Source organism: Leuciscus leuciscus (genome assembly GCF_965113295.1).
Source record: "Leuciscus leuciscus genome assembly, chromosome: 11".
NCBI classification, from domain to species: Eukaryota; Metazoa; Chordata; class Actinopteri; order Cypriniformes; family Leuciscidae; genus Leuciscus; species Leuciscus leuciscus.
Window position 1 is genome coordinate 6,678,432 of NC_138735.1, and position 25,057 is coordinate 6,703,488.

The following is a 25,057-nucleotide window of genomic DNA, read 5'->3' on the forward strand; positions in this document are numbered from 1 at the left end:
CCCCCCCCGCTTCTATTTAAAGCGCTTTGCGTACCCAGAAAATCGCTATATAAATGTAACAACATATTTTTATAATTGTAATAATAATAAAAATTAAACAATTAAAAAAATGATAATACAAAAATGAATTTGTGCATGTAATTTAAATAAAATTAAATAAAAAAACATCATAAAACCTGCCAAAAGGCTTCTCTACACCTTCATACACACACACACACACATATTTTTTTTTATGCACAGTTCATGTCATTTTAAATTAGATTCCTAAAGCAAATACTCGTCGTCTTCTTAAACCATGTGCTAATGTGACCATGTATCAGAAAAGGATGTCCCACCTTCAAATGGTGCATGATAGTGACTCCCAAACCTTATTGGAATGTTCTTTGATACTTTTTCAAACATTATAATTGGTTGCAATCATTTAAAGAAACATGTACTGAACATAGGACTTAAGAAAACTTTCCATTGCCAGAGGACAACATTGTGCGAGGGATAAGCTCATCTCTGATTCCACTTAAAATCATCCAGCTGCATGGAAGGAGGAACCAGTTTCAACTCCCCCGCACAATCCTTAAATTGTTGCGTTAAAATTGTATCATCTCATTTATCATACTAAAAGACAAGTTCAAGTATGTGTATCTGACACTGACCATGTACTGTAACAGCGATTGTATCAGTCTGGAGATACATGAACACTGTCAACACATTCATTTCTCAGCTGTGATGACTGACTCTGTAGAGACATGCATGGTTTGACAAGTCAAGTGGCATATGATGTATATGACACGCAAGTGTTCACATACACATACTGACTCTATTACATTAGTATGACATGTGGAATGTGCATGTTTCAAGATGTCAAGATTTGAACCATCACTGAACTATGGACTATGATGCTATTTTCTTCTAGAAACAAACTTTGTTGCATTATTTTCCTGTTATCACTGTAAAGCTGCTTTGCTAATCTGCTAATATGTACTGTAAAATCCACTATATAAATAAAGGTGACATGTCATAACATATTTTCTTAAATTAATGGTGCAAAAAGAAATCATACTTTTTTAAAGCTGCATTTTATTTTACAAGGTCAGTGTCTAAATTATCAGAATGCTCCCAATCTTGATCTTGATCATATTTTTAGTGCAAAAATCTTTTTTTATTAACAAGTTTCAACACAAAGCATTTATTGTCAAATATAAAAAGCTTTTTCTCTTTAAAAAACATTTTTATTATTTCAACAATTTCAAAATAAGTTAAGAGTTTTACCTGGCTGAGACATTTAAAAGGAACAAGAAAGTAAAACATTTGACATCTCTGAGATATTCTCAGTTCAGAAAATAAGGCATATGTTACCTTGTTTTACAGTAAAAAAAAAAAACACCTTCAGCAAAAAAAAAAAAAAAAAAAAAACCTTAACCAGAATTAATTTAAAATCCTGTCGTTTCTTGTTGTGCAAACATACAAAATTATATGTATTTTGTTGACAGCATATTCATAGTTTCATAGTCATGTAACCTTGTCATGTAAGTAATGTAACATTACCTTCATGTCTTTAAAAACATGGTGCTACGACTGCTACATGGAAGAACAATTGAAGTCATGTTATTTCATTGCCAGTAACAGCTCTACAATCTATATTATTTTACAGTAATCTAGATTATTTTACAGTACTTGGAGCTCACCTTCCTTTGTACCAATTATCACAAAAATAAAATAAAAATGTTTTTTAATTTGAATTGAAAACTGAAATTAACAATTGTACCTTTTTATTTGATATGCTGCCTTGAAATCATGTTGGAATAATCGCATTTATGAGTATTGTTCATTTGCACACTTTTATTTTTTTGATTGGGGGCATGTCAGTTTGAGAATAATGGTGGAAGCTAATTAATATTTATCATAAAGTTGTAACTCCCAATATTGATGGTACAATTTAGTTTTTTGACATTCAATGTAATGTGCTGTTGATGTAGAATAGCACTAAAGTTTGCTAGAAAATAAAAGTTTAAAAGGGTGACAGGCTTGTGCAATGTTTATGCGAATGACTTAAATGCACATCATATTGAAATTACAATTTCCAAACTAGTAAATGGGAACTTTCCAGGAGGACTTGAAGACAGCTATTATGAACGAGTGCCAATGCTAAACACCCCGAACCAAAGCTGTTTAAATGAAGAGTTACGGAGCTCACCTGATTTCTTTGTCAAAGTTATAGTAGAAAAATTACGATCAAATATCTCATGTAATTTTGAGTTCTGACCGAGGTTTATATGTATGAAGTCTGCCGGAGTGAGTATGTGTGTGTTTGTGTGCACCCACTTTATTAAACTTCTGATAAACAGCATTTTCTTTTTCGACAGTAGTAAATGTTTCAAAAGATAGCAAACACAAACAGTCACACAACCAATCATAAACCAAGAATAAATCAGTAAAAACAAACAGCTGACACTACACAAACATATCATGGCCAGTAAATTCTAGTGTAGAACTGCTAGAACTACCAGGGAGTCTAAGGATCTATGAAGGACACTGCTATGTAGCGTGTGCCGTTGGTCGTAGGTAGTCCTTCGTGAAGGTGGGTGAGTCTACCTGGATGCATGAAGCTCCAGCCTTTTCTAGGAGACTCTATGGAACAGTTATATCTGTGAAATCGGCAACCTCCACCCTGAAATAGAAGGAAAAGTGTCATAAGTTTAACTATATGTGACTGAAGTATTTAAATTTTTTTTGAGGAAAAGTAAGGCCAGTATATCACAAGCTTGCCTGGAAATCTAAGCCCTTGTTGTTGAGAGCAACATTAATGGTGAAAGTTGAGGAATCGTGATGTGGCCTCAGATAGGCTTGTCTTTCCGGAGTGTACTTCACCACAAAGTTCATAATCGCATAGCCCTGAAAGACATAAAAAGATAAGAGACACAATCAAAACCCAATTCAGATTTGCTTGACAACGATGTACAAAAAAAAAAAAAATCCTTTTTCTTTTTTTTTTATCGTGCAGACGACAATGTTGTCAATCTGTCCCTTTAATGGATGACCTACAAAGAACTCAGACTCATGGTGCAACCGGAGTTCACATTCCATGAGTCAAATCAACCAGAGACCTAATAACACTAGCCCACTCAGTAGTGCACAGAGCCTTCCCGAAAGAACAGCGAGAGAGGGAAAGATGAAAATTACAGAGAGAAAAAGATGACTTGACTCATTCCATGAATCACGTCAACCAAAGACCTAACAAAGCTCATCTAGCAAGCTGTGTTTTAGCTGGCTGCAGTTATAAGCCTTTGGAAATCATGCAGATGTGTAATGTTCAAAAAAGATCCATGTGGCTGACAAAAAAAAAAATCTTTAAATTGCTCAAATTATAGAAAATGCCCTATTTATACCTAACAAGCAGCAGCTCAATGGTTGCATTAGAGTGTGAAGTCATGAGTCAAATCATCTAGACTTAACGGATGAATTTCAAGAAGCCTGTCAAGTAAATGTCTGGGTCATATTTCACCCCACAAAGAAAAGAAAAAAAATGCTGCAAGAACCAGTTATGAGTTCAAAACCAATAGTTTCCAATTAAAATGGTGGAACATCTAGTGTGGAATTTAAAAATACTGTGTGCGTTTCAAAAAGAAAAAACGCACTGAAAATGCAAACACTGAAATGCAAATGTGCAATAATTCAACAAATAAAACAAATTTCCCCATCCTTACTGGTGTAAGGCTACAGCTGGCTTTAAGTCTTTGGCAAGTGTTTTGTTTTGAGCATGCCACCTGTGTTTGGTTTAAATTTGTAATTTCAGATAATAATACAGAAAGACCTTTATAAGTAAAACATGCATTACTGTAATGACAGTGATTAACTGTAATAAAAAAAGTCACAACACACAAAAAACAATTATGATCTTTTGTTCTTTAATGTTTTTAATTGCCTTAAATCTTAAACTATTTTGACTTGGGGGTGAAAAATAACCATGATTTTTCTATAAGCTTCACAGATGTTTTTTAATTGTCTTTTGTATATACTTTATGTAGGCTATTAACATTATGCAACGTCATGCAGTTGTCATGTAAATACATGTATGGCACCTTTGAGCAACTGCATAATGTCTGTGTCAATAAACATGCCATGTCAGATGCAGCTTTTTTTCCACCTTCGATGACTTTTGCTGATTTGGGGAAACTGTCTATAGTATTCTGGTTGAAGTAATTGATTAAATAAAAGACGACACAGATACATTTAATAGGGTAATCATACATATTACCTTTACAAAGTAAAAAAAAAAAAGAGGCCCCTTAATTGAAAAGTTGATTTTTGACACTGGTTTCAACCTAATAAACATAGGAAGACATAATACCTTACAAAAAGATGAAGTAGAGGTAGAAGAGACATTCTGATTTAACAGCTGATTATGACTCAGTCCAGACCCAGAGAGACTGGCTCACCTTGGTGTAATAGCCAGAGAAAACCTTGAGAGTGACGGGGGAGATGAATTCTCTGATAAAGTGCAGCCATTCCTTATCGAAATCGATCTGTTTCATATGAATGTCATCTGTCGGGACACTCTCATAGCCTCCAGTGATACGCTTGTCCTGCAAAGAGAAAACACAATGACTGGGTAAACAGTCAATGATAAATAAATAAAAAAAACGCACAAATTGCACTGCTGTGTAAAGTCTATTTTAAAGTTAATTTACACTGGGGAAAAAATCCCCAAAATAAGGATTAAATATGTGCATGAGTAGATATTCCCACATTTTCTTCTGCTAAGAATTTTCTTTTGTATTTACACATTTTTAAATAATTTTCATTCAAGGGTGATCCCTGTACAAAGTGTGCAGACTGTTTTAAGGCCGGCGGGTTTATCTGACCTGGTGATTTCCACCAGACCATGATCCATACTTTTCCATCTCCTCCACCAGCTCATCGCAGGCTTTCTCTGAGAACACGGGGAACCAGAAAACATCTGGGCATGGCTGCAGAAAGATAAACAGGTGCTTAATATCTTCTTCTTTTTTTTTTTTTTTTTTTTTATGTAAAAAAAAGTATGAAAAGTATTTTAAGTATGTAGTGAATGTGATTGGCAAAGGACAAAAAAGCAGGAAAATATACGGCGTTCAAACCCCAAAGTTTTATGCGTATGCGTTTTAGAATAATGTCACTTGCCAGGTCATGTAAGGGGTAGACTACAGAATTTATTATACTTGTCAAAACGAAAAAAGGAACTCTATGTCTCTCCTTACATTTATTTTGTCCCGTTGTCGGCTTCAGCTAAGAAAAGAAATAGTTCGCCCCACACGTCCAAAATTCTTAGCACACTTTAGATAACCTTCCGCAACGAGTGCAGGCTCTTTGGTGGAGCTCTGCTTTGAATGAAGTTCCATCGTGACAAATGAATGGACAGCTTGCGGAGTGACATGAAGACATGAATCAGAGGCACAAAAAACGTTGACAGTGGTGAGCGGTCATTATGTTAACCAATACCCGAACCGTGCTTTGCGTGCGACCCAAAAAATAAAAATAAAAAAAAATAATAATTTGCATGATTTACGAGAGCATCATTTTCAGGTCGGAAAAGCCGGATTTCACTGTGATACTGTAGCTCCCAGCCCAGTCCACCAAGCACATTTATAAAAAAAATATATGTAAGAAAAGAATATAAAAAAGATTCAGATTTCAGATTAAATCATGAGGATAATCTTTATGAGCAAAAAAAGAAAAGTGAAGTCCACACACTGCAAGCTATTCCAGATAGATTTATTGAAAGCACAACGTTTCGACCATCATGTCTTCATCAGGTACAATGATGAAGTACCTGATGAAGACCTGATGAAGACCTGATGGTCGAAACGTTGTGCTTTCAATAAATCTATCTGGAATAGCTTGCAGTGTGCGGACTTCGCTTTTCTTTTTTTGTTTATGTTACTTTGATGTCCTGCACCTGAGCCCAATCTGGGTGTTTGGGATGTGCACACCAGTTTTGTATTTTTGATTCTTTAATAATCTTTATGAGAACAGAATAATCATTATGAGATCAACAATGAGCATATTAATATATGGCTGCTCACATTTACATATCTATCTGACAATCATAACAGAAGCAACTTACAGATAGAAGTCTGAAAGGTAGTCGCAAAAACAGCCAGTTTAGGGATCAAAGAGGTGGAAAATGATCAAAATTGTTCTATAAATCTAAATTACAATTATTTTTGGTGCACAAAGCTTGACTAACGTTATAATTAGAAAAAAATATTGCTACAAAAGTGTAGAGGGTGATTTTTCTGCTTTAAGGCCTCCAAATCCATTATTTCTCTAAACTGCATTTCCTATACAGTATGGCAAGGGTGGGCAACTCTGGCCCTTGAAATCAGCTTTCCTGCAGGGTTTAGCTCCAACTCTAATCAAACACCTGGAAAAGCTAATCAAGGTTTTCAGGATATCTAATGCTACAGGCAGGTCAGTTTGATCCAGGCTGGAAATAAACTCTGCAGGTCAGTGGACCTCGAGGGCCTGACTTGCCCAGCCATGCTATATAGGGTTGTGGGAATGTTTGAGCCCATGTCTTTGGGTGCTCCGGTTTCCCCCACAATCCAGAGGAAACCCAAACCAACATGGGAAGAATATGCAAACTCCACACAGAAAGGCTGGGACTCAATCTAGCTTGGATATATTTGACACTGTAAATCACCAGATCCTGCCATAAACTTTGTCATAACTGGGCATCTTGGAAACTGCTGGTTTGAATCCTATCTCCTCTGTATTTGAAGAAGTTGCCATCAAGTAACCACAGTGGACTCTGGGTTAGGTGATTTGCCTTATCTTATTCTCAATATACACATAGTTGTTTAGACTTATCATTAATGCCATGGATTTTCCTAACACTTCTATGCCAGAAACACAGTTCTAATTCTCATTCTTGCCTTTGCCAGCCCAAATATCGGCTCAACCTAACAAACACAAAGCCTCTTGTCTTCAGCATCATAGTTCAGCTAGGCCCATTATAGAAAACAACATCCAGGTCAGACAAGAATTTGGAGGGAGTGTTTGATGACCAGTTTAGCTTCACACACCATTGCAAAGGCTGTCCAGACATGCAGATTTACACTAGTGCCCCTCCAGTTCGAACCCGGGCCAGTCCGCATGGCAGGCGGGCGCGCTCTAACAAGGAGGCTAAAGACCTCAGTCTCTAGTGTCAGTCGCTAGAGCACCTCTTGAGATTAAGGGAGTGAGGTTTACATGCACAGCTCTTACTCGCCTACGTCTGTAACCCACTGTACTTCATCAAGAAGATCAGGTCTTATCTAGTTCTTATCTAAACAATGTGCACCTCTAGACTGGAATATTGCAATGCTGAGCTAGCAGCCTTCTTGCATGGACACTTAAACTGCAGATGTGGTTCATTTGGTCTTCAAAAGAGTCTGTGCTAAACACTACTTGCTTTGCTTCAGTGATTGCCAGTTGCTGCCCTCAAAGTTCAAGGTACTGATGCTTTCCTATAGAACAACCACTGGTTCTGCATTTGTGGCTTCCTAATTTTATCCACTTCTGCAAATATTTCCGATAATCTGGTCGATAAGAGAGTGAATGAAGTCTCTTTCCGGAATATTAAGTTTCAATGTACATCCATGGTGGAATGATCTTTCCCACTCTACCCGAACAGCGTCTACTAAATTAATAAATACCTGCTCCAAGAGGTTGTCAGTAAAAATTCGAGAGTAGTTGGGATGGATGTATTTCTCTCTCCAGTCCTGTTTAAAAGAAAGAGAATTAGTACTTGGGCCATTCACTGACCTGCATTGCAAACATTGATAAGCTTCTCAGCATTCATTCAGCAGACAGACTAAAACCGAGATGGAGGTCAACACAGACTTATGTTTACCCTGTCATCACTCCACTTCATTACTGATACAAATTAACCACTAAATGAGAACTTCTGGGTTTGTAACAGACAATTTGTATACAGAAAACATTCAATCACAAATTATGTAGTCACTCACCAGAGGGTTTTCAAATATTTGCCAAAGGTCATTGTTATAATGGGATGTGTTATAGTTGGCAGTCGAAATAAGCCTTCCAAACTCCTGACGATTTGTAACATACATGAAAACTCCCTGCAGCGGACAAAGGAAAAGTAGTTAGATACTACAAATTATATGTATAAAGGAAAAAGTTAAACATTCACAATTCAAAGAAAAAAAAAATACACATGTACTGTACATGTAAAATGAGCAATAAACAAAACCCTAATAATTTAAAGTCAATGATAAAAGAAATCACAAAAAAGCATCATCATCTGTTATAAATGATGTGTGATCAATACAAATGGAGGACAGATGTTGGGAACGGCTTTGAGAGGGAATGGAACGGGAACACAGGGAAAAGTGGAACTCCAGGAATCAACATTCCTGTTTACTATACTACAAGCAGGGACAAGGTTTCTTGCATCTAAATGTGGGGAGATCCAGGCTTACTCTCAGTCTAGGTTTTTCCAAATCATTTTGCACCAATCTCAAAAATATTAGCATAATTATTGAATCCAATGCAAAAATACAAAAGTAATAAGTACTACATAAGTACCTAGGCTGAGATAAGTCTTGAAGCTTATGAGGGTAAGTTTCATGTTATTGGTATTTGTGTGCTTGGGAGAGGGTTGCTCTTGGATATAGAGGTCACTGCAGGGAAAACTATAATGCAGGATATCTATTAGGTCCTTCATTGGCTTTTCCACCACTTAACTCAGAAGGGGTGTTTAATTGTATGGTTCTGTGTATATGTATATATATAAAATCTGGTGCTTTGTCCAGGTTAACCCCATCAAAAAGCAGAGGTATCTTATCAAAACAATGGCGTCAATTTCCCAAAGGGTTCCGCTGGTTAGCTGAACGCCCTTGTCAGTGCAAGAGTTATGTTTAAATCAAATGTTTGAATGCCTACTAGGACATGCACATAAATGTATGGAATAGAAAAAAAACATGAAACAACCACACTGAGCATAAAATGGGGGTTTATGGTTTTTCCACATGCATAGTAATTCATCTCAAATCTGGTTTACACTTTCCTTTTGATTACATGTTCTGTAATCTGACAACAATGCTTGTGATCTTGAGATTACATATACTGTATGTACCTCAAGCAAGCAAATATTAAATGTTAGTGGGCCTTTTACTTCCAAAAATATGCATTTATTACTTCATTTAGTATTTTAGTATGGCTGGAATATAACTTTCTAAACATTTGGAAAAGTGACGCCTTGCTTTAAAACATTTGAATCTTAAATTATATAAAATAGAATGATCAAAACAAGAGGAACCTTTGGGGGTCTGAGCATATGGAATCTTTCCGGAGAAGGAGATTCTCTTTCTCTGTGTACTGTCTAAAACGAAGGAAAAGCACCATGTAAATTATATAATGAGACATAAACCATTTGAGTAACAGAGAGAGATTAAGAAATTTGCATATTAGGGAAGAATGCCCTTTTAGGACAGTTGAGGTGCCTGTGTTTTAGTTGGCTGATTTTCTGTTTAGAAAAGAGCTGTGCACTGCCTTAGGGTGCCCTAAGCAGTAGACAGGAAGTATTTTAGTTAGAAAAACAGCAGAGTTAGTTATTAGTGGTGTAGGATGTTTAAGGAGAGGCAAAAACACACAGCCAGACATTCCCATTGGTTCAATGTCGTGTTACTTGTGAAAAAGGGAGAGAGGAAAAGGATGATGAACACTTTGAATGCATCACAGAGGCTGCCATAAACGGACAGAGAGGTCATGCCTTCACAACAGCACATTGATATACTTTGAATACTTGCCAGTTACATCTTGGTCACAGAAGTGCAGCAGATGTTTAAAAGCAATGAGAAATCAGGCTAAAATGTCATATGCAAACTAATACAGAACAATGGCTGTTTAAGAGGTTAAGCTTTATTATCCACCTTCCTACATTCCCCTTTAGTCCAACTTAAATTATATCGACAGAATCTGTAACATGCTGTCAGTTACCAAAGAAAATGAACTGATCCCTTAGTTTGTAAAAAACAAAGATCTTATTAGCAGTAATGAATGTACAATGGAAGTTTATGGGGAAATGTATTCTAGAACTGGATTTAGCACTGGATTAACTAGTTATATGTTACTAACATAATTAATGTGGGTGGAGTTTGAATGTAAGTAAACAGTAATTGTAAGCAGTAAACAGTGTAATGTAAACATAATTTATGTGTGTAGCATGTTTCCGTGATAACGGACTCTAAAGGTTCAAAATATTGGCCATAACTTTGCACAGAAAAGTTAGTTATCAATTATACCACTCATGATAACACATAAAAATGTTGTGACTACTTTCGAAATGGTATGTATTTTAACAGTTTTCCATTGTAAGTGCATTACTTTAAATGTGTGTTTTATTTCTTATTAATAAACAGCATGTCATTTATGCTATTGATAGAGCTTAACTTAAACATTAACCCCCAGTTTCACAGACCAGGTTTAAGCTAGTCCGAGACTGAAATGCATGTTTGAGCGTTTTAAATGAGCGCAACTTATACTGATATTTCTTCAAATATGTCAGTGCCATTGTTTTGTCACAAGATGGACATTTTTCTAATACACGTTTATAAAAGCTATTTAAATGTCCTAATTAGGCCTAATCCTGGCTTAGTCTAAGCCCTGCCTGTGAAACCGGGCCTTTATATATTATATACAATATTAAATATATATTTTTTTTTTAGTTAGCATGATTTTTTTATATTAATGGCACAGATACAAATTATATTAAATTGACATTGCATACCTAAATACTTGAAAATCCAGACTATCATTAGATAAATTATATAATTGTTGCTGATCTAGATTACATTTTTATTATAATTGTACAACTTTGTGTTCCAGCGGTCATACCAAGTCTCTGGCATTCCTACACATGGCCATGTCAGGGTCCAGTCTCTCCAACACAAAGACATTCCTCTCTTTGAATTCATTCCTTAGAGTCTGGCCCTTAATGAGGTAGATGTGGGCCATGAAGGGGATGTTCCACAAACCACTATTTACACAAGAAAAGACAAAAGATTTGATCTATATATTCCACAGAAATATTAAGCAGCACAACTGTTTTCAACATTGACAACAATGACAAATGTTTCTTGAGCACAAAATCAGCATATTACAGTGGTTTTTGAAGAGGCATGTGACACTGAAGACTGGAGTATAGGTGTTTTTCACATATTTATATTTTTTGACTGTACAATTCTAAAACAATGTGCTATCTTAATGTGCAAGGTGTCATCTTTTTCAGAAAAAGATTAGCTTTCAACAAATTACAGTTATTGACCATTATTGTGTGTGGTGAGTTTGTAAATAGAATTTAAATATAGAATATACAGTTTCTACAGTATAAAAATAATTATGTCTATGGAGTCCCCACAAAGATACTGAAAAATTGCAAATTACTTATTGGCCAATGAGAATAGAAACCATGTTTGGTTTTAAATAGTCATATTTTTAATAGATAGATTAAAATAGATTGACTTTGTTAAAGAAGTGGTCTGGTGAGAAATGTGCATGCTAAAAAGCAATCTTTTAATAGCAGTTTTAATAGAGTCCTCTTTTTGATTCGGAGAAGGATAATTATGCATTTTCTTAATTGTCTAATAAGATGATATACACTGACATTTTAGATCTCAATAATTTCTGAATCACATTCTCTCAAGTCACTCACACACGCTTTCCTTGCACGATGTCAATGTAGTCCTCAGATCTTGCATAATAACCATCTAGGCTCAGGGCTCCCCAAAAGTTGGACCACAGTTTTCCGTGACGGGTGACAAGAGGGCCAATTATTTTTCTGAGGTGGAGAAAGATAAATGACACAAAATTCAGCATCAGCTCGTAAATGTGAAATATACTGTAGGTTTACTAAGAAGGCCTACAAGAAAATCTGATGCTGAAAGATGACCGCAAAACAGGTGTAGATTTGATGTACTGAATTTTTGCAAGATGACACTAAGCATATTGCTTTAACATAGCACAAGTAAGTGGTTAAGATGATTCAAGTGAGAACATGTTCTTGTGTAAGATTGTGAAGAGTGCATCCTTTTATTCAGGAACACGAGAGCAGTTATATGGTATCGTTTCTATAATCATGAGAGTGACCCTGAAGTAACACATTCAAGCCTTCACATCTAGTGTGACCTTAAACTCTACAAGCATATAGAATATCACTTTACTGAGGTAAACATGTCATTCAAAACACATTAGTGGAAATTATAGTGTTGGTCAACGATGTGAAAGCAAGCAAGTAAAATTCCACATTTCTACGGTCACCAGTTACGATTTCACTCCACAAGCCAGAAGCCAGCTGAGAGAGTTCCCAAGACCTCTCAAAATATCCAAAAAGGGCTTCCTCTATAGTCATGCGAAAGAGCGCTTAGGTTGTCACGTTAAATGTGACTGAGTTCAGGCTTGTTTTTTAGTTAGAGTCAAGTGCCATTTTAAGAGTTCCTGCGATATAGAGCAGACTGTTCCTATGTGCCATGGGAAAACAGGAAGCCACCCATGCTTATTTTTAAACCGTAAGGGATTTGCATTCAGTCGGCTGTAATGTTCCTGTGGTTTTAACACTTGAGGGATTCAAGTCCTTTCCCTCAGACAAAACGGTTACTGTGGAAGATTCCAGAGTATTGAAATGCTTAGCATCAAAGTGAAGCTACCTGTTTTGCTCGATGAGGAGTTTCAGGGTCTGTCGGTTAGTGAGCATCACATCTGCATCAATGCTGAAGTAATAATCACAAGAAAGATCCTTTCGGCACAAATCCCTGTAAAAAAAAACAATGAGTGTGTCCTTATTAATATTGGAAACATTTTGTGCAATGTTGATTCTTTCAACCTCTTTACATGCAAAGATCACAATTCTTATTGAACTCTTTTCCCCATCAGCATAAAAAAAAAAAAAGTAACCGGCAGCGCTTTAGATAATTTTTACCAAAATTAGATGGCCCTCAGAATATTTTTTGTATGAATATCTGAACTTAAAATATTTCAGAAGTAAGAACAGAGCATCTGCTTTTAACCGAAAATTATTCCCCCCCCCCAAAAAAAAAATAAATAAATAAATAATACTCTAAATACTAAAATACTTCTGTACTCTTTAAGATGTGTAAAAGCTACCAAAGTCTACCAAATATCAGTGGAAACACAGAGAGCCGGAAAATTCCGTCAATGGCGGGGAAGCGTTGTCTCATAAATTACGGAAAATTCCGTCAATGGTGGGGAAAGAGTTCATCTTGAAACTGTGTATCATTAGAAAGATTTAGGACTGTAGTTTCAATATTTGACCACTATTTGTGATTAAAAAAAATTGTTATAGTTAGCCTAGAAATCTAGACGCACCCTAGCGGCAGCGACATTTATTTTGCAGCCAGTGTAGTCTAGCAACTCTCCGTTGACATTCGAGCTGGAAAAACCAAACTCTAGTCAGGCCAATCACATCGTGTATAGAGTTGGTGGGCGGGCTTAACATAATGACGACAGAGTTGTGACGGTTCTGCGTGAATTTCCTGCTACTTGAAAACAAAAAAGAGCTGCTGCTGGCGAACAGTAGCCTGGGAAAACCCAGACAACTTCTGGCAAATTTAGATTTGCTCTGCAAGTAGTCTGGCAAAGAGCTCATTCAAGGCCATTTCCATGCCGTGGAAATCGCGGCACCAATCAGAAACGTTGAGGCGGGCTTTACACGATGACGATCGCTCTGATTGGTTTTAGGTCTAGCCTATCCAATTGTGCCCAGAGGCATTTGAGCGACGTGAAGCGCACCAACTTTTAATTAAATGCAGCATTATTATATTCAAATTGCAAACACATGAGGACAGTCTCCATGAAAGACCCACTGGCAGATTAACATGCTACTACATTTCTCTCCGAAACGGTAGGAAATTAAATTAGATTTAATAGAGGATTTTAACTGTGACAAGATGATTGACAGGGCAGTTTACATGACGGGATGCACGCGACAGATCCGTCCGATAAAGATGACGAAGTAGTATGTCCAAAAGTTGCTTACTTTTTTGCTACACATTCAAAAGTAAATACATTTTCTTCACAAAAGGAGTATACTTTTATGGCGTAGTGTAACATAGGCCAATTGGGACGCAGCATATGGCTTTACACATGACGATCGCTCTGATTGGTTTTTGGAGTTTTAGGTCTATCCAATTGCGCCGAGAGGCATTTGAGCGACGTCCGTTGGTGACGCCCCTTTGGAAATGATTTGTCTATGGAGCTTTGCCAGTTACTACTGAGAATGGTCTGGTTTTAACCAGGCTAGGCGAACAGCGGTCTTTCGAATTGGCTTTGTCCGTGACTCTGGAGGACTTGGAGTTAAGCTTTTCTTTGAGAAAAAAAACAAAGAACGGCACTGAAGTCATTCTTAAAACAGAAAGATGTGTTCGTAGTTTTGCCGGCCAGATACGGCAAAAGTTTAATCTATCAACTAGCTCCGCGGTTGGGAAAACGCTCTGGGGTGCGTTTCCCGAAAGCATCGTTGGCCAACTATGGTCGCAAGTTCATCGCACTGTCCATTGAACTCTATTGGCAACGAGGGAACTTGCGACCATAGTTGGCTAACGATGCTTTCGGGAAACGCACCCCTGGTTGGTTGTAGCGTTGTCCTATTTCATGGAGCGAATTTGAAAGACAGACGTTTATCCCACCCCTCGGATTGAGCCCTGACAATGGTGAGTTGCCAGACCTAACATCTTGATGTAGGTCTGGCTTGCCAGGCTAGGTTATAGTGACAAATTTCATAATTTCTGTCAGTAGTGCAAAATCAACTTGCAAAATCAATCAGTTTTTGATATTTCATGTACAATAACAAGGCACATCCGCATCTGCTCTGGTTTATTTGTGATCACACGGGTCCGCTTCACAACATCCATTAGTGCTGTCACATGTTTACTTGATATTTCAGTAAGAAAGATTGAATTGATAGCAGATGGAACATTTTGCTGAAGTCTTCTGTCTTTTAGTTTAGTTTTTTCTCTCAGAATTTTGGAAAACTGCTCATATTTGCGAGAAATATCAATATCAAGTCTGCGAGAAAGTTAGAAGTCAGAGATCTGAATATAAACACAAAAATTTCTAAACATATTCATCCAAAACCAAATTGTATGAGCCCTTTTGTCCCACAGTACAAGGTATTTTAGAAAGTTGATAATTACATTAAGCAAAGGACAATCCAAGTGTCTTTTAGTAATGTTCATTTGAGTATCATTCTGTTCAAATGTGAATATTTATTTATATATTCCTCTATGTTCAGCTCTGAAGCACAATAATAGGTGTCTGAAACGAAAAAAATGTAATGTCTGCTCTGATGTCTTAAGCAAACCAGCATTTTTTGAACCTACTAATTAAGATAAACAACGTGAGTGATATCACCATGACAGCAGCCACTAATGCCAAACACAGACATGCAGAGAAAATAGCATCAGGACCAGCTAAGATAATCAACATATGTATTTACACATCCCACTGAGTAGTCCTAAAACATATTTGAGGGTATATGACTTCATAAATTCAGTAAAATGGATGTTAGTTATTGGGATTGTCTGTGCAAATCTCAAACTGAAATTTAATATCTGAGTTTCAGGGTTTCCTGAATATGAACATTAGTAGTAGTGACACTTAAACAAGCAGCAATAATTACATTGGAACCAGCTGGCTATAAGTAATTCTGAAAAAGGCTCAGGGAAGTCGATTGAGGTGTGTTAATTGCTTTTGGGGTCACTATATGAAAGTGATCATGTACAAGCAGATTGAAAGGGTTCTGGAGCTGAGCAAGGAATCTTGGAGACAGCAGTGCTAAACTGAGAGCAAATAGAAGGGTTCACAGGAGTGTCTTCTGTGTTTTGTTGGTACATTGCTATAGGAGGGGCAGATTTACTGCTTTGTGGCAAGTCGGAAGTTGTTCCTGTGTTTTTTATTTGTAAGGAGCTGAAAGTGTGCTGACATGTGGCAAAGGTTTGTATTTATCTTTGATCAGGAGTTAGAGCTTAAATTGCTCAGATTTGCATTGTAATTTACTTAGTTATTTGCATATTTTCAAGAGTCACTCTTAAATTAAAGAGGACGCTTACATTCCCATGTTCCTTGCTTCTCCTTGACTTAAGCTCTCCTCTGGGCCAACAACCTTAAAACTGCGGAATACATCCTTGTTCTCTTCCCAAAACTTCTGTATGTGCTTCTCATGGTAAACCTCCTGAAGAACAAGACATGGAACAAGAACGGTCAAAGACAGACTCTAAAATCCAAAAGGTCAAATGCCTTTCATTGTTTTGTCAGCCAGACACTCACACTGTTATGAACAAAGAGATTCAGTTTATCTTTGGGATAATCTAGATTTAAGATCCGTCCGAGGAACTCTGGCAGGAATGGAGTTGGCTGCTCGATGTATACACCAACAGTCACTTGTGGAAATTCCTGTTTAGATAAAGAGAAAAGTCTGGTCAAACATTAATACTTGTTCATGCAGTTGAGTTATTCACAATGTTTTCACTAAGGGTGGGCGGTATAACCAAAAAATATCACAGCAGGAGTCATTTTATTGCACAGTGATTGTGTATTGCAACATACATATTTTGCTGAAAAATTCAACAAAAGATTGTTTATTTTTTAATAACCATGTTCCTCCAACCATTCTCCTTGGGCCGAAGGCTGGATAGCCAATCCATCACAGGGCTAACACACAGAGGCATACTTAATAACCATGTGGTAATGCTTATTTTTTTAATAAACCAGTGAATTAAATATTTGAAAAACAAAAGATTCTTAATCTAATTTGATTATTTTGTCTCTTTATTTCGTAGATGCAAAAAAAGATGAGGTTATTCATAAAAAAACAGTCTACTATCAGTGCAAAAACAGTATCACATTATGTAACACTTAAATGAAAAACCAAATTCTCAAAAGAGTAAAACAACTATTAATTCTGAAAGGATAAACCACAATCAAACTAGCTAATAGCCTATACCACACCTGTGACCGTATTAGTTGAATTCTATAAACCCTAAATAAGATTTCCCTTACCCTGGCTTGTTTTCGCTCTATTTTCACATGTCTTTATGTTCCTCTCTCATGTGTAAATAAAAAAAAGCTGTCCTGTCCTACACACTTAATATGGTATAGCAAAATAATATACAGTACCATCATACCATCCAGCCCTATTTCTCACATAGACAGAAGCGCTGCTGGAGGTCTTCGAGAAAGTAGAAGCTTCTTTCCCATGACATTGAGCTTAAGGTTACATGGATCGGTCACCACTACTTTTGTGGTTCTTGACCAGTCTACACAGCTCACTAGATGAAACGGGAGCTGAGTGGCACCATGTAATTTCCCAGTTCCGACCTTGGCTCTGGGTTCCTGAAGGGAGTGTCCTAGAATCGAGCCAAATGTCTTTAAATTGTTACCGACAGCAGAGCAGGGAATAAACAGGAGACACACGGGGGCATTCTGCGGAGTCTAGACCAGGACAGTTTCCTTTAAAAGACCCTTTCAACCTCTGCATAAGCAATGTGAGAATTTGAACTCTCGTCCCTTATTCAACAACCAGCCCAAAACCACTGAGCAAATGAGAGTGGTACGACCTGGCCACTTCCACGACAAACAACAGACTTTGGGCTGGGCCTCATCTCATCAGCCTTTCCAGTGCTTTTTAGCAATAAATCAAATGTATCTGATGGATTAAAACTAGGCTTTTTGTTTCACTTGACCAGTCATGTTTGTTTCACTTGACCTGTCAATGGCCGAAATGAAAAATGCTCTTGCCATCCCGTGCTTTAATGCAAGGTACAGCCCAAGTATATCTTATATCTTTACATACCTTTCCCCTTAACAGACTAAGAAAAATATGGTTGAGCAATTCCTTAATGCTGTTTAATTTACTTTAATTTACATTTCGCATTGAGCCTAACAATGCCATCAGTCGTGACTAAACTCACAATACAGCATTGATAACATCTCATATGCAGACTGATTAGGTAAAATAAGGAAAAGTGTGTTCATCAAGTGATTGGATTTATAATCTCTGCCTGGAGGATGATAAACCGCTCTAAAAATGTGTGACGGACGGTCCAAGACATACACTTTATTGCCAAAAGTTTTGGGACGTCTGCCTTTACATGCACATGAAATTTAATGACATCCCATTCTTAATTCATAGGTTAATATGGAGTTTGCCCACCCTTTGCAGTTAAAACAGCTTCAACTCTTCTGGGAAGGCTTTCCACAAGGTTTATGAGTGTGTTTATGGGATTTTTTTTACCATTCTTCTAGAAGCGCATTTGTGAGATCAGGCACTGATGTTGGACGAGAAGGCCTGGCTCACAGTCTCCGCTCGAATTCATCCCAAGGGTGTTCTGTTGGGTTGAGGTCTGGACTCTGTACAGGACAGTCAAGTTCCTCCACACCTAACTCACTCATCCATGTCTTTATGAACCTTGCTTTGTGCACTGGTGCGCAGTCATGTTGGTACAGGACGGGGCCATCCCCAAACTGTTCCCACAAGGCTGGGAGCATGAAATTGTCCAAAATGTCTTGGTATGCTGAAGCATTGAGAGAGAGAAAAACAACCCTACACCATAATCCCCCCTCCATCAAACTTTACACTTGGCACAATGCAGTCAGGCAAGTACCGTTCCCCTGGCAAACCAAACCCAGATTCGTCCATCGGATTGCCAAACAGAGAAGAGTGATTCGTCACTCCAGAGAACACATCTCCATTGCTCTAGAGTCAAGTGGTGGTGTGCTTTACACCACTGCATCTGACGCTTTGAATTGCAGTTGGTGATGTAAGGCTTGGATGCAACTGCTCAGCAATGGAAACCCATTCCATGAAGCTCTATACGCACTGTTCACGGTACTATGCTTTAATTCACTGAGCTCCTCAGAGCGACTACCATAGTATTTCTTTTTCCATACTATGGAAGTCAATGGTGCCCCACAACTGTTTGGTTACCCATATTCTTCAAAGCATCTTCTTTTGTGTTCAACAGAAGAAAGAAATTCATACAGGTTTGGAACAACTTGAGGGTGAGTAAATGTCGAACTATCCCTTTAATTAACAATGAGAAATACATTTGTTACAGTATTTACTATTTGTTTTAGTTGTCATGTTGTTTACAACTGTTAATTGTTAGTTGATGTTAGCTAAGGTCCATTAAATAATATTAACAGATACAACTTTAGATTTTAATAATGTATAAATAAGATTAATACATGCTATTTTTATTGTAAGTTCATGTAAACTGATGTAGTTGGCTTATGTTAACAAATGGAACCTCATTGTAAAGTGATACTACTCAAATGTACATCACAATGCAAAAAGAAATATCTGTTGCTGATTCCGTTTCATTGTGACTTTGATAATGTTCTAAAAACATTAGCAGTGTGTTAGGAAATGCTGATAAACAAAAAAGTTCAGCTCCAATGATGTGGTGAATTTTGCACAGGCAAAAACTAAACTAAACACAGTTTGCACTGAACTAAAGCAGAAATGAGTTATTTCTGAATCAGTAACTCAAGCTTAATGTATAGAACTCAAAGTCCTTTTCGCCAACCTTAGCTGAACCCTACGACACATTATCAGGACAACCGCTGTAAGTTGCCCTGTGGATAAAACCCCACATTGAGCTGCCCGCTAAAGAGAGGTCTGGTTGGCAGCAACACCCCAGTAAGTGAAACCGTTCTAAAACCAAAAGCCATTTCCTGCACCACAGCAGTGTACAACTTCCTCTTCCTCAATTGGCTCCTCATGGGCATTTATAATCTTCTTAGAAGTGTTTAAAGGGACATATGGTGCTTAGGATGCATGTTATTGTTGGAAACAACAAAGAATTTCCATGCCTCACTTTTTTACCTTATCTCAAAGTAAAAAAAAAAAAAAGAAAAATAAACTATTCACTTAATATATACAAACATATATTAATAGTGTTGGAAATGTTTCATTGTTTTAAATGGCAGTTTTAGGACATAACTTTCTGGTGCTGAGAGGAAAAGGAACAAAAACAGCCTCTGTGGCTTTCATTGGATGACTCACTTTAAGCTGAGACAAATCCACCATGTCTTGGTCACAGATGGTACAGCCTCGCTCATAGTTCCACACATTGGGGATGTAGTTGGCTAAGTAATTCAAGTATATCTGTAAAAAAATAAAATAAAAAATCATTTTAGTTTAGTTATTCATTTTAAAATACATTTCAAAATATCTAATATATATATATATATATATATATATATATATATATATATATATATATATATATATTTTTTTTTTTTTTTTTTTTTTTACAATATTTATTCTACATGGTCCTGATGATTTAAGCTCCAGAATAGGAAATGTCCACCCATATTCCAGCCTAGCCTGTAGTAGTTAAATCCAATTTTGGTTAGGACAAAAACCCAAAAATGAATCCTGCTGTCAAATTGTCATGAACTACTGTAACTAGAACTATAATTATTGCTGGACTGTTGCTATAGATGTATCACACAACACACATTAAAGAACGAGTTTTGTATCTCAGCTGGGAATTTACAGGACATCATCGCAGGGAGGGAAAACTTACATGTACATCTGGTGGTCATTTTGTATTTAAACAGTGTGATTGATCAAGCAGATTAACTGTGTTGAAAGGAATAATGTTCTCGTTCTTGTGTGTTGGCTTGTTGGGAAACGCCTCTTTATCTTAGTTTAGGATAATGAAATTAACTTGTTACCATAAACAGGTTGCCTCAAATTTAGCTGAAAGAGTAAACCTTAAATATTTATTTTTGATTGGTGAGATAAAATCGTGCATTTTCCAGGGACCCACCCCTCTGTGAAGCCCATGGGACCCCAGATCAAATATTATTTACCCTGACAAACATTTATCACTGCTGTATATTTGTAACGCAGACACAGAAGACTACTGTCATGAACATTAGAAGTAGGGGAATCTGTCAAGATACAATGATAACATGTTTCTATCTAAAACTGTCCATGTGCCAAAGATTTGAGTTTCTGTTCGCTGGAACACAAGCCCATATTCCTTGTTAATTTGTTCACTGACTGCTGGATACAGATTTTGGCAGGACAACTGCACACTCTTGTCATGGTGTTTTCGATTACAGGAAGTTAGAACGTAATTGTAAGGAGGGGATCTTCAATTCAATCCAGCCTCAACTACATTACAGATGGTATCCAGATGCAGTCTTTCTTACTTGTCCCATGTTAGATAGTTTTAGATAATTTATCATTTATTGTTGACTGCTAAGACAGACAACCCCTTGGAGACACAGGTCATGGCATCTAGGTCAAAAGGTCAATTGTTTAAACATTACTGACAGAAAAAAGATATTTCTCACTAGTTCCAAATGAAAAAAGGCTATAAACCAAGCCGCTGACTTCATGTTCTGGTTGTAAGCTACTACTGTGTATCCTTAAGCCTTGTTACTTTTATTGGACCTTGTTTTAGTATTTACGAGAACATCTGTATTCCCCAGGGCATGTTTAAGACACTGGAGATCAGAGAGATCATCAGGGACGGACACAGGGCAGCTTGAATGAATCAAAGAGCATAAGGGTGAGCTCTGGATGGATGATTATTCATTAGAAACAGCACAGATGGTTGGATATTAGAAGATGGCTCCACACAGTGCTGTGTTTATTTAATCTGTCACTGAGACGCAGATGGAAAAGCTCTACGGGCTTGAGATTACATTATCACCAAGGCATCCTGCTAAAATGTCAAACTCTACTGCTAGGCTGAGAGAGTTGGGCAATGACTGTGATATTCCGGCCAAAGGACTGTCTAGTATTTAGTCACTAACTAACTGCACAATTACAGTCAGGGGCATCACTTTGAAAATAAGTCATGTAGTTTTTTAATGGAAAATATTATTAGTTTCGAGGAAGATGAAATGAATGAAAGCAACTGCAGAAGGTGCAACTTGAATGGTCAGACAAATTTAGACAAGCAAATATGTAAGTTCTGCCACTGGCAAACACTTGGTTTACCTACATAATCCATGACAATTAATAAGACATTTTGTTTTGGAAGTTAATTTGCTTTGAGTGACACAGTTTGAATGACACTTCTAGTGCCAATTGAATCAAGTGTTCAATATCTGTTAGAATATGTGCATGAAGACATAACACTAAGACAACAGAAAACTGCAGGTATTTTGATCAAGGTCTACTTTCTGCACTGTTTGTATTATTCATTGACGTTTACCTTGGTGTTCACATTTCCATGGATAACCGCTGGAAGACTGTTGTAGACAGTATTTCTCACTCGCACTCGGTCCGTTCCAAACTTCAGGAGAACCTCATCTAAATTAAAATTATTACATTCAGTAAGTCCATGGATTTCAGTGTTTTATTGCCCAGCAGGCAACAATTGTAAGTCTGGCCACTGATACTGGATATTGTACACCTCTTCTCAAGTTGGCCACATTTTTTGAGGTGTCTGTAGAACAAAAGGTGTGGGTGATTTCACACTGGCAGTTTCACAAGTTCACACTTACAAATAATCAGATCATAGTAAAGGTTTATGCGTATTTGGTTTGCTGTCCGGGGGAGGGCTCCGAGCTCGGAATTTGGAACCCAGTTCCCAGAGTACTCCCCCCGTATTTCTGGTTAAGAAAGTAACCAGGTGAGTGTGAGGAGACGGGGTGGTGGAGGGATGCTGAAAATTGTCGAGGAACATAGGTGAGTCGACTGTGTATATAGCCCTCCACTCATCCGCTGATTGGGTAGACATGTTGATTACTGATTGTTGACAGCTGGTTGGAATGACGTGATGATTGGAATGATGTGATGATTGGAATGATGTGATGATTGGAATGATGTGATGATTGGATAGATAATTTGAATGTGTTGCTCCAGAATTTTGTTAATAAAACATAATTTAGTTTGAAACGGGGCACGGTTCGCATGAAAACTTGCTAATATGAAATCTGTCATGCGGACCCGGGTGCGCACCGGGATACCAAACTTGAAACTACCTGAAGGAGGTGGTCTGAGTTCGGTTGCAACTGTGGCTCGATTCACGTGAATGTGAAAGCAATACGGATTTTGGTAGCACACTTTTTGAGGAAGAAAAGTAACCTGCGCATACATTTTAGCTGATGGCGATGAATTTAGTTCAATAAAACACATGTAAGGGATGATAGTGTTGATGGTTTACCTTGGATACGAGCGAGAGTGAGCCTGCAGTGTAATCGAGCAGAGCGAATGCAATCAGGGAGGCAAATGAATGGCTATCTGATATCTCCTCTAAAGCAGCAGAAAGCCACCTTCATGCGACACACATACAGTAAACCCAAGTGTCGTTTACTCTGCTGCGCATAATAGCACCAAATTAATTTAAAAAAAAATATATATATTGACTGCGTTCTGTTTTCTTTCATGCAGCCTGCACGTTTGTGATGACGTACAGTAAAATGAACGCAAGTGCACCAGGGTTCGATAGAATCAAGTTGAGTTTGAAACCAGACTAACGCTACGGGGGACTCCGGGAACAATCGAGCTCAGATCCGGACCCCAGCAAGCGTGCCCAGTGTGAAAGCACCCTTAGTGATGCTTGCCTTAATTACTTGATTACCATGAACTAATACTGAGACCAAAATTGTTTTGATGCAAAATCTAAATCAAACGTTGGCAACCCTTTATTCACCAGTATGATGCAATATATAAAAAAAAAACGAATTGTGTTTAATAGCAAGTTTTACATAGCATCTTGGATTGACTCACCCACTGCTCCATTCAAATTCTGGAAAATCTCGCACTTGTGGTCCAAGGTCAAATTAAGCCTTTCCTAAAATAAAGAAGAGAACACACTTGACTTTGTGTAAAAGTGACGGTGTGACCTTTGTCCTTGTGTAAACTGTTTATAGTTTAGTATTTTTACCAGTTTGTTTTCTTTTGAATTGTATGATATGGTTGTAAGCACTTTATAAGTGCATGTGGTCAAGTTACAAGCACATTTGTGTTCTCGCAGTCTGTGCCTTAAGGCTTGTTTCTTCACTGACCCTCTGAAGTGGATCCACGTAGATCTTCGTGTAGAATAGCTGATCATCATCGTTATCATGAAGGTCCCACTGGTTCATAATCTTCTGTATGTATGGAGCATAGCCAATAAAGCCTGTGAAAGACATCACATTGGTTGTTTTATGGACTGTATGTGTTGTAAAAGAAAGTATACAATGTAAAAGATATGTGTAAAGCGTTGACATTATGGGATGTCTGGATACAAAAATTCCAATTTCAATTATGCCTTTTCTGAGAATCTTAAATCTCACTCCCAATTCTGGTGCGGTTCCTCAAACCCTCAAAACAGTGGGAAGTCTGGCAGAAGTATCTGACCAACAAGCAACAAGTGTTGTGTGGCCATGTCTAACCTCAGAAGGCACAGACTTTCTACATCTACTCAGGACGGAGGACTCTAATCAGCATATGTGCTGGCTCTCCGTGTTTCTATAGTAACCTGCTTACGGATTTCTCATCATTTTCTTAAAGCTCTAACCACAGTTGAAAATTGTAGGGCTTGGTTCTCATATTGGCCTCTGTGCAGTTTTAGATACCATCATTCCACAGGAATTAGGAACTATTTTAAGTAACCGCCCTAGACATTTTTAATTCCTAATAACCTTTTTATATTGCCTACATTAATAGGCTGATCTGAAAACCATTTAAAACACATCAAATTGATGTTTCCGGTGGCTTTAGTAGGAATCTGTACAAATCTGTTAAGAAGGTACCATCACACCTCAAAAGATTTTACTGGAAATTGAGACTTGATATCTTTCAATGAATCACCAATCCGCTAGAATCCAGAAGACGATAAACAAGGCAAGTTTTCAAGCAAATATGATTTACATGTCAGTTCATTCACTAAATTAGCAGATATTCTTAGTCTGAAGGCGGTCACCTCAGATGTGGTGACATGAATCTTGTTTTATTACAGTGCAATAAAAGTAAAACCCTTGACATAATGCCCAGGTTCGAAAGCAATAGCTGAAGCCAGATGTAATGCATCATGACATGTGGTTTTAATTT

General features: G+C 37.4%; 1 protein-coding gene across 2 annotated transcripts in view; it reads right to left on the reverse strand.

The window, feature by feature from the left end:
• Positions 1 to 1,204: 1,204 nt before the first annotated feature.
• Positions 1,205 to 25,057, reverse strand: part of plod2 (procollagen-lysine, 2-oxoglutarate 5-dioxygenase 2) — a 45,009-nt gene continuing 21,156 nt past the window's right edge. The window contains exons 5-20 of one of the 2 annotated variants that reach the window (XM_082184318.1): positions 24,031 to 24,143; positions 23,753 to 23,816; positions 22,233 to 22,330; positions 20,060 to 20,161; positions 16,321 to 16,446; positions 16,104 to 16,225; positions 12,684 to 12,788; positions 11,693 to 11,818; positions 10,876 to 11,017; positions 9,299 to 9,361; positions 7,986 to 8,099; positions 7,671 to 7,736; positions 4,860 to 4,964; positions 4,434 to 4,580; positions 2,764 to 2,889; positions 1,205 to 2,665 (exon numbers count right to left, since the gene is read on the reverse strand). In XM_082184318.1, coding sequence (XP_082040444.1) covers positions 2,510 to 2,665; positions 2,764 to 2,889; positions 4,434 to 4,580; positions 4,860 to 4,964; positions 7,671 to 7,736; positions 7,986 to 8,099; positions 9,299 to 9,361; positions 10,876 to 11,017; positions 11,693 to 11,818; positions 12,684 to 12,788; positions 16,104 to 16,225; positions 16,321 to 16,446; positions 20,060 to 20,161; positions 22,233 to 22,330; positions 23,753 to 23,816; positions 24,031 to 24,143 — 1,775 coding nt within the window. In that variant the 3' untranslated portion in view covers positions 1,205 to 2,509. The remainder of the gene's footprint in view (positions 2,666 to 2,763; positions 2,890 to 4,433; positions 4,581 to 4,859; positions 4,965 to 7,670; positions 7,737 to 7,985; positions 8,100 to 9,298; positions 9,362 to 10,875; positions 11,018 to 11,692; positions 11,819 to 12,683; positions 12,789 to 16,103; positions 16,226 to 16,320; positions 16,447 to 20,059; positions 20,162 to 22,232; positions 22,331 to 23,752; positions 23,817 to 24,030; positions 24,144 to 25,057) is intronic. The other variant, XM_082184319.1, reaches the window with a different exon arrangement.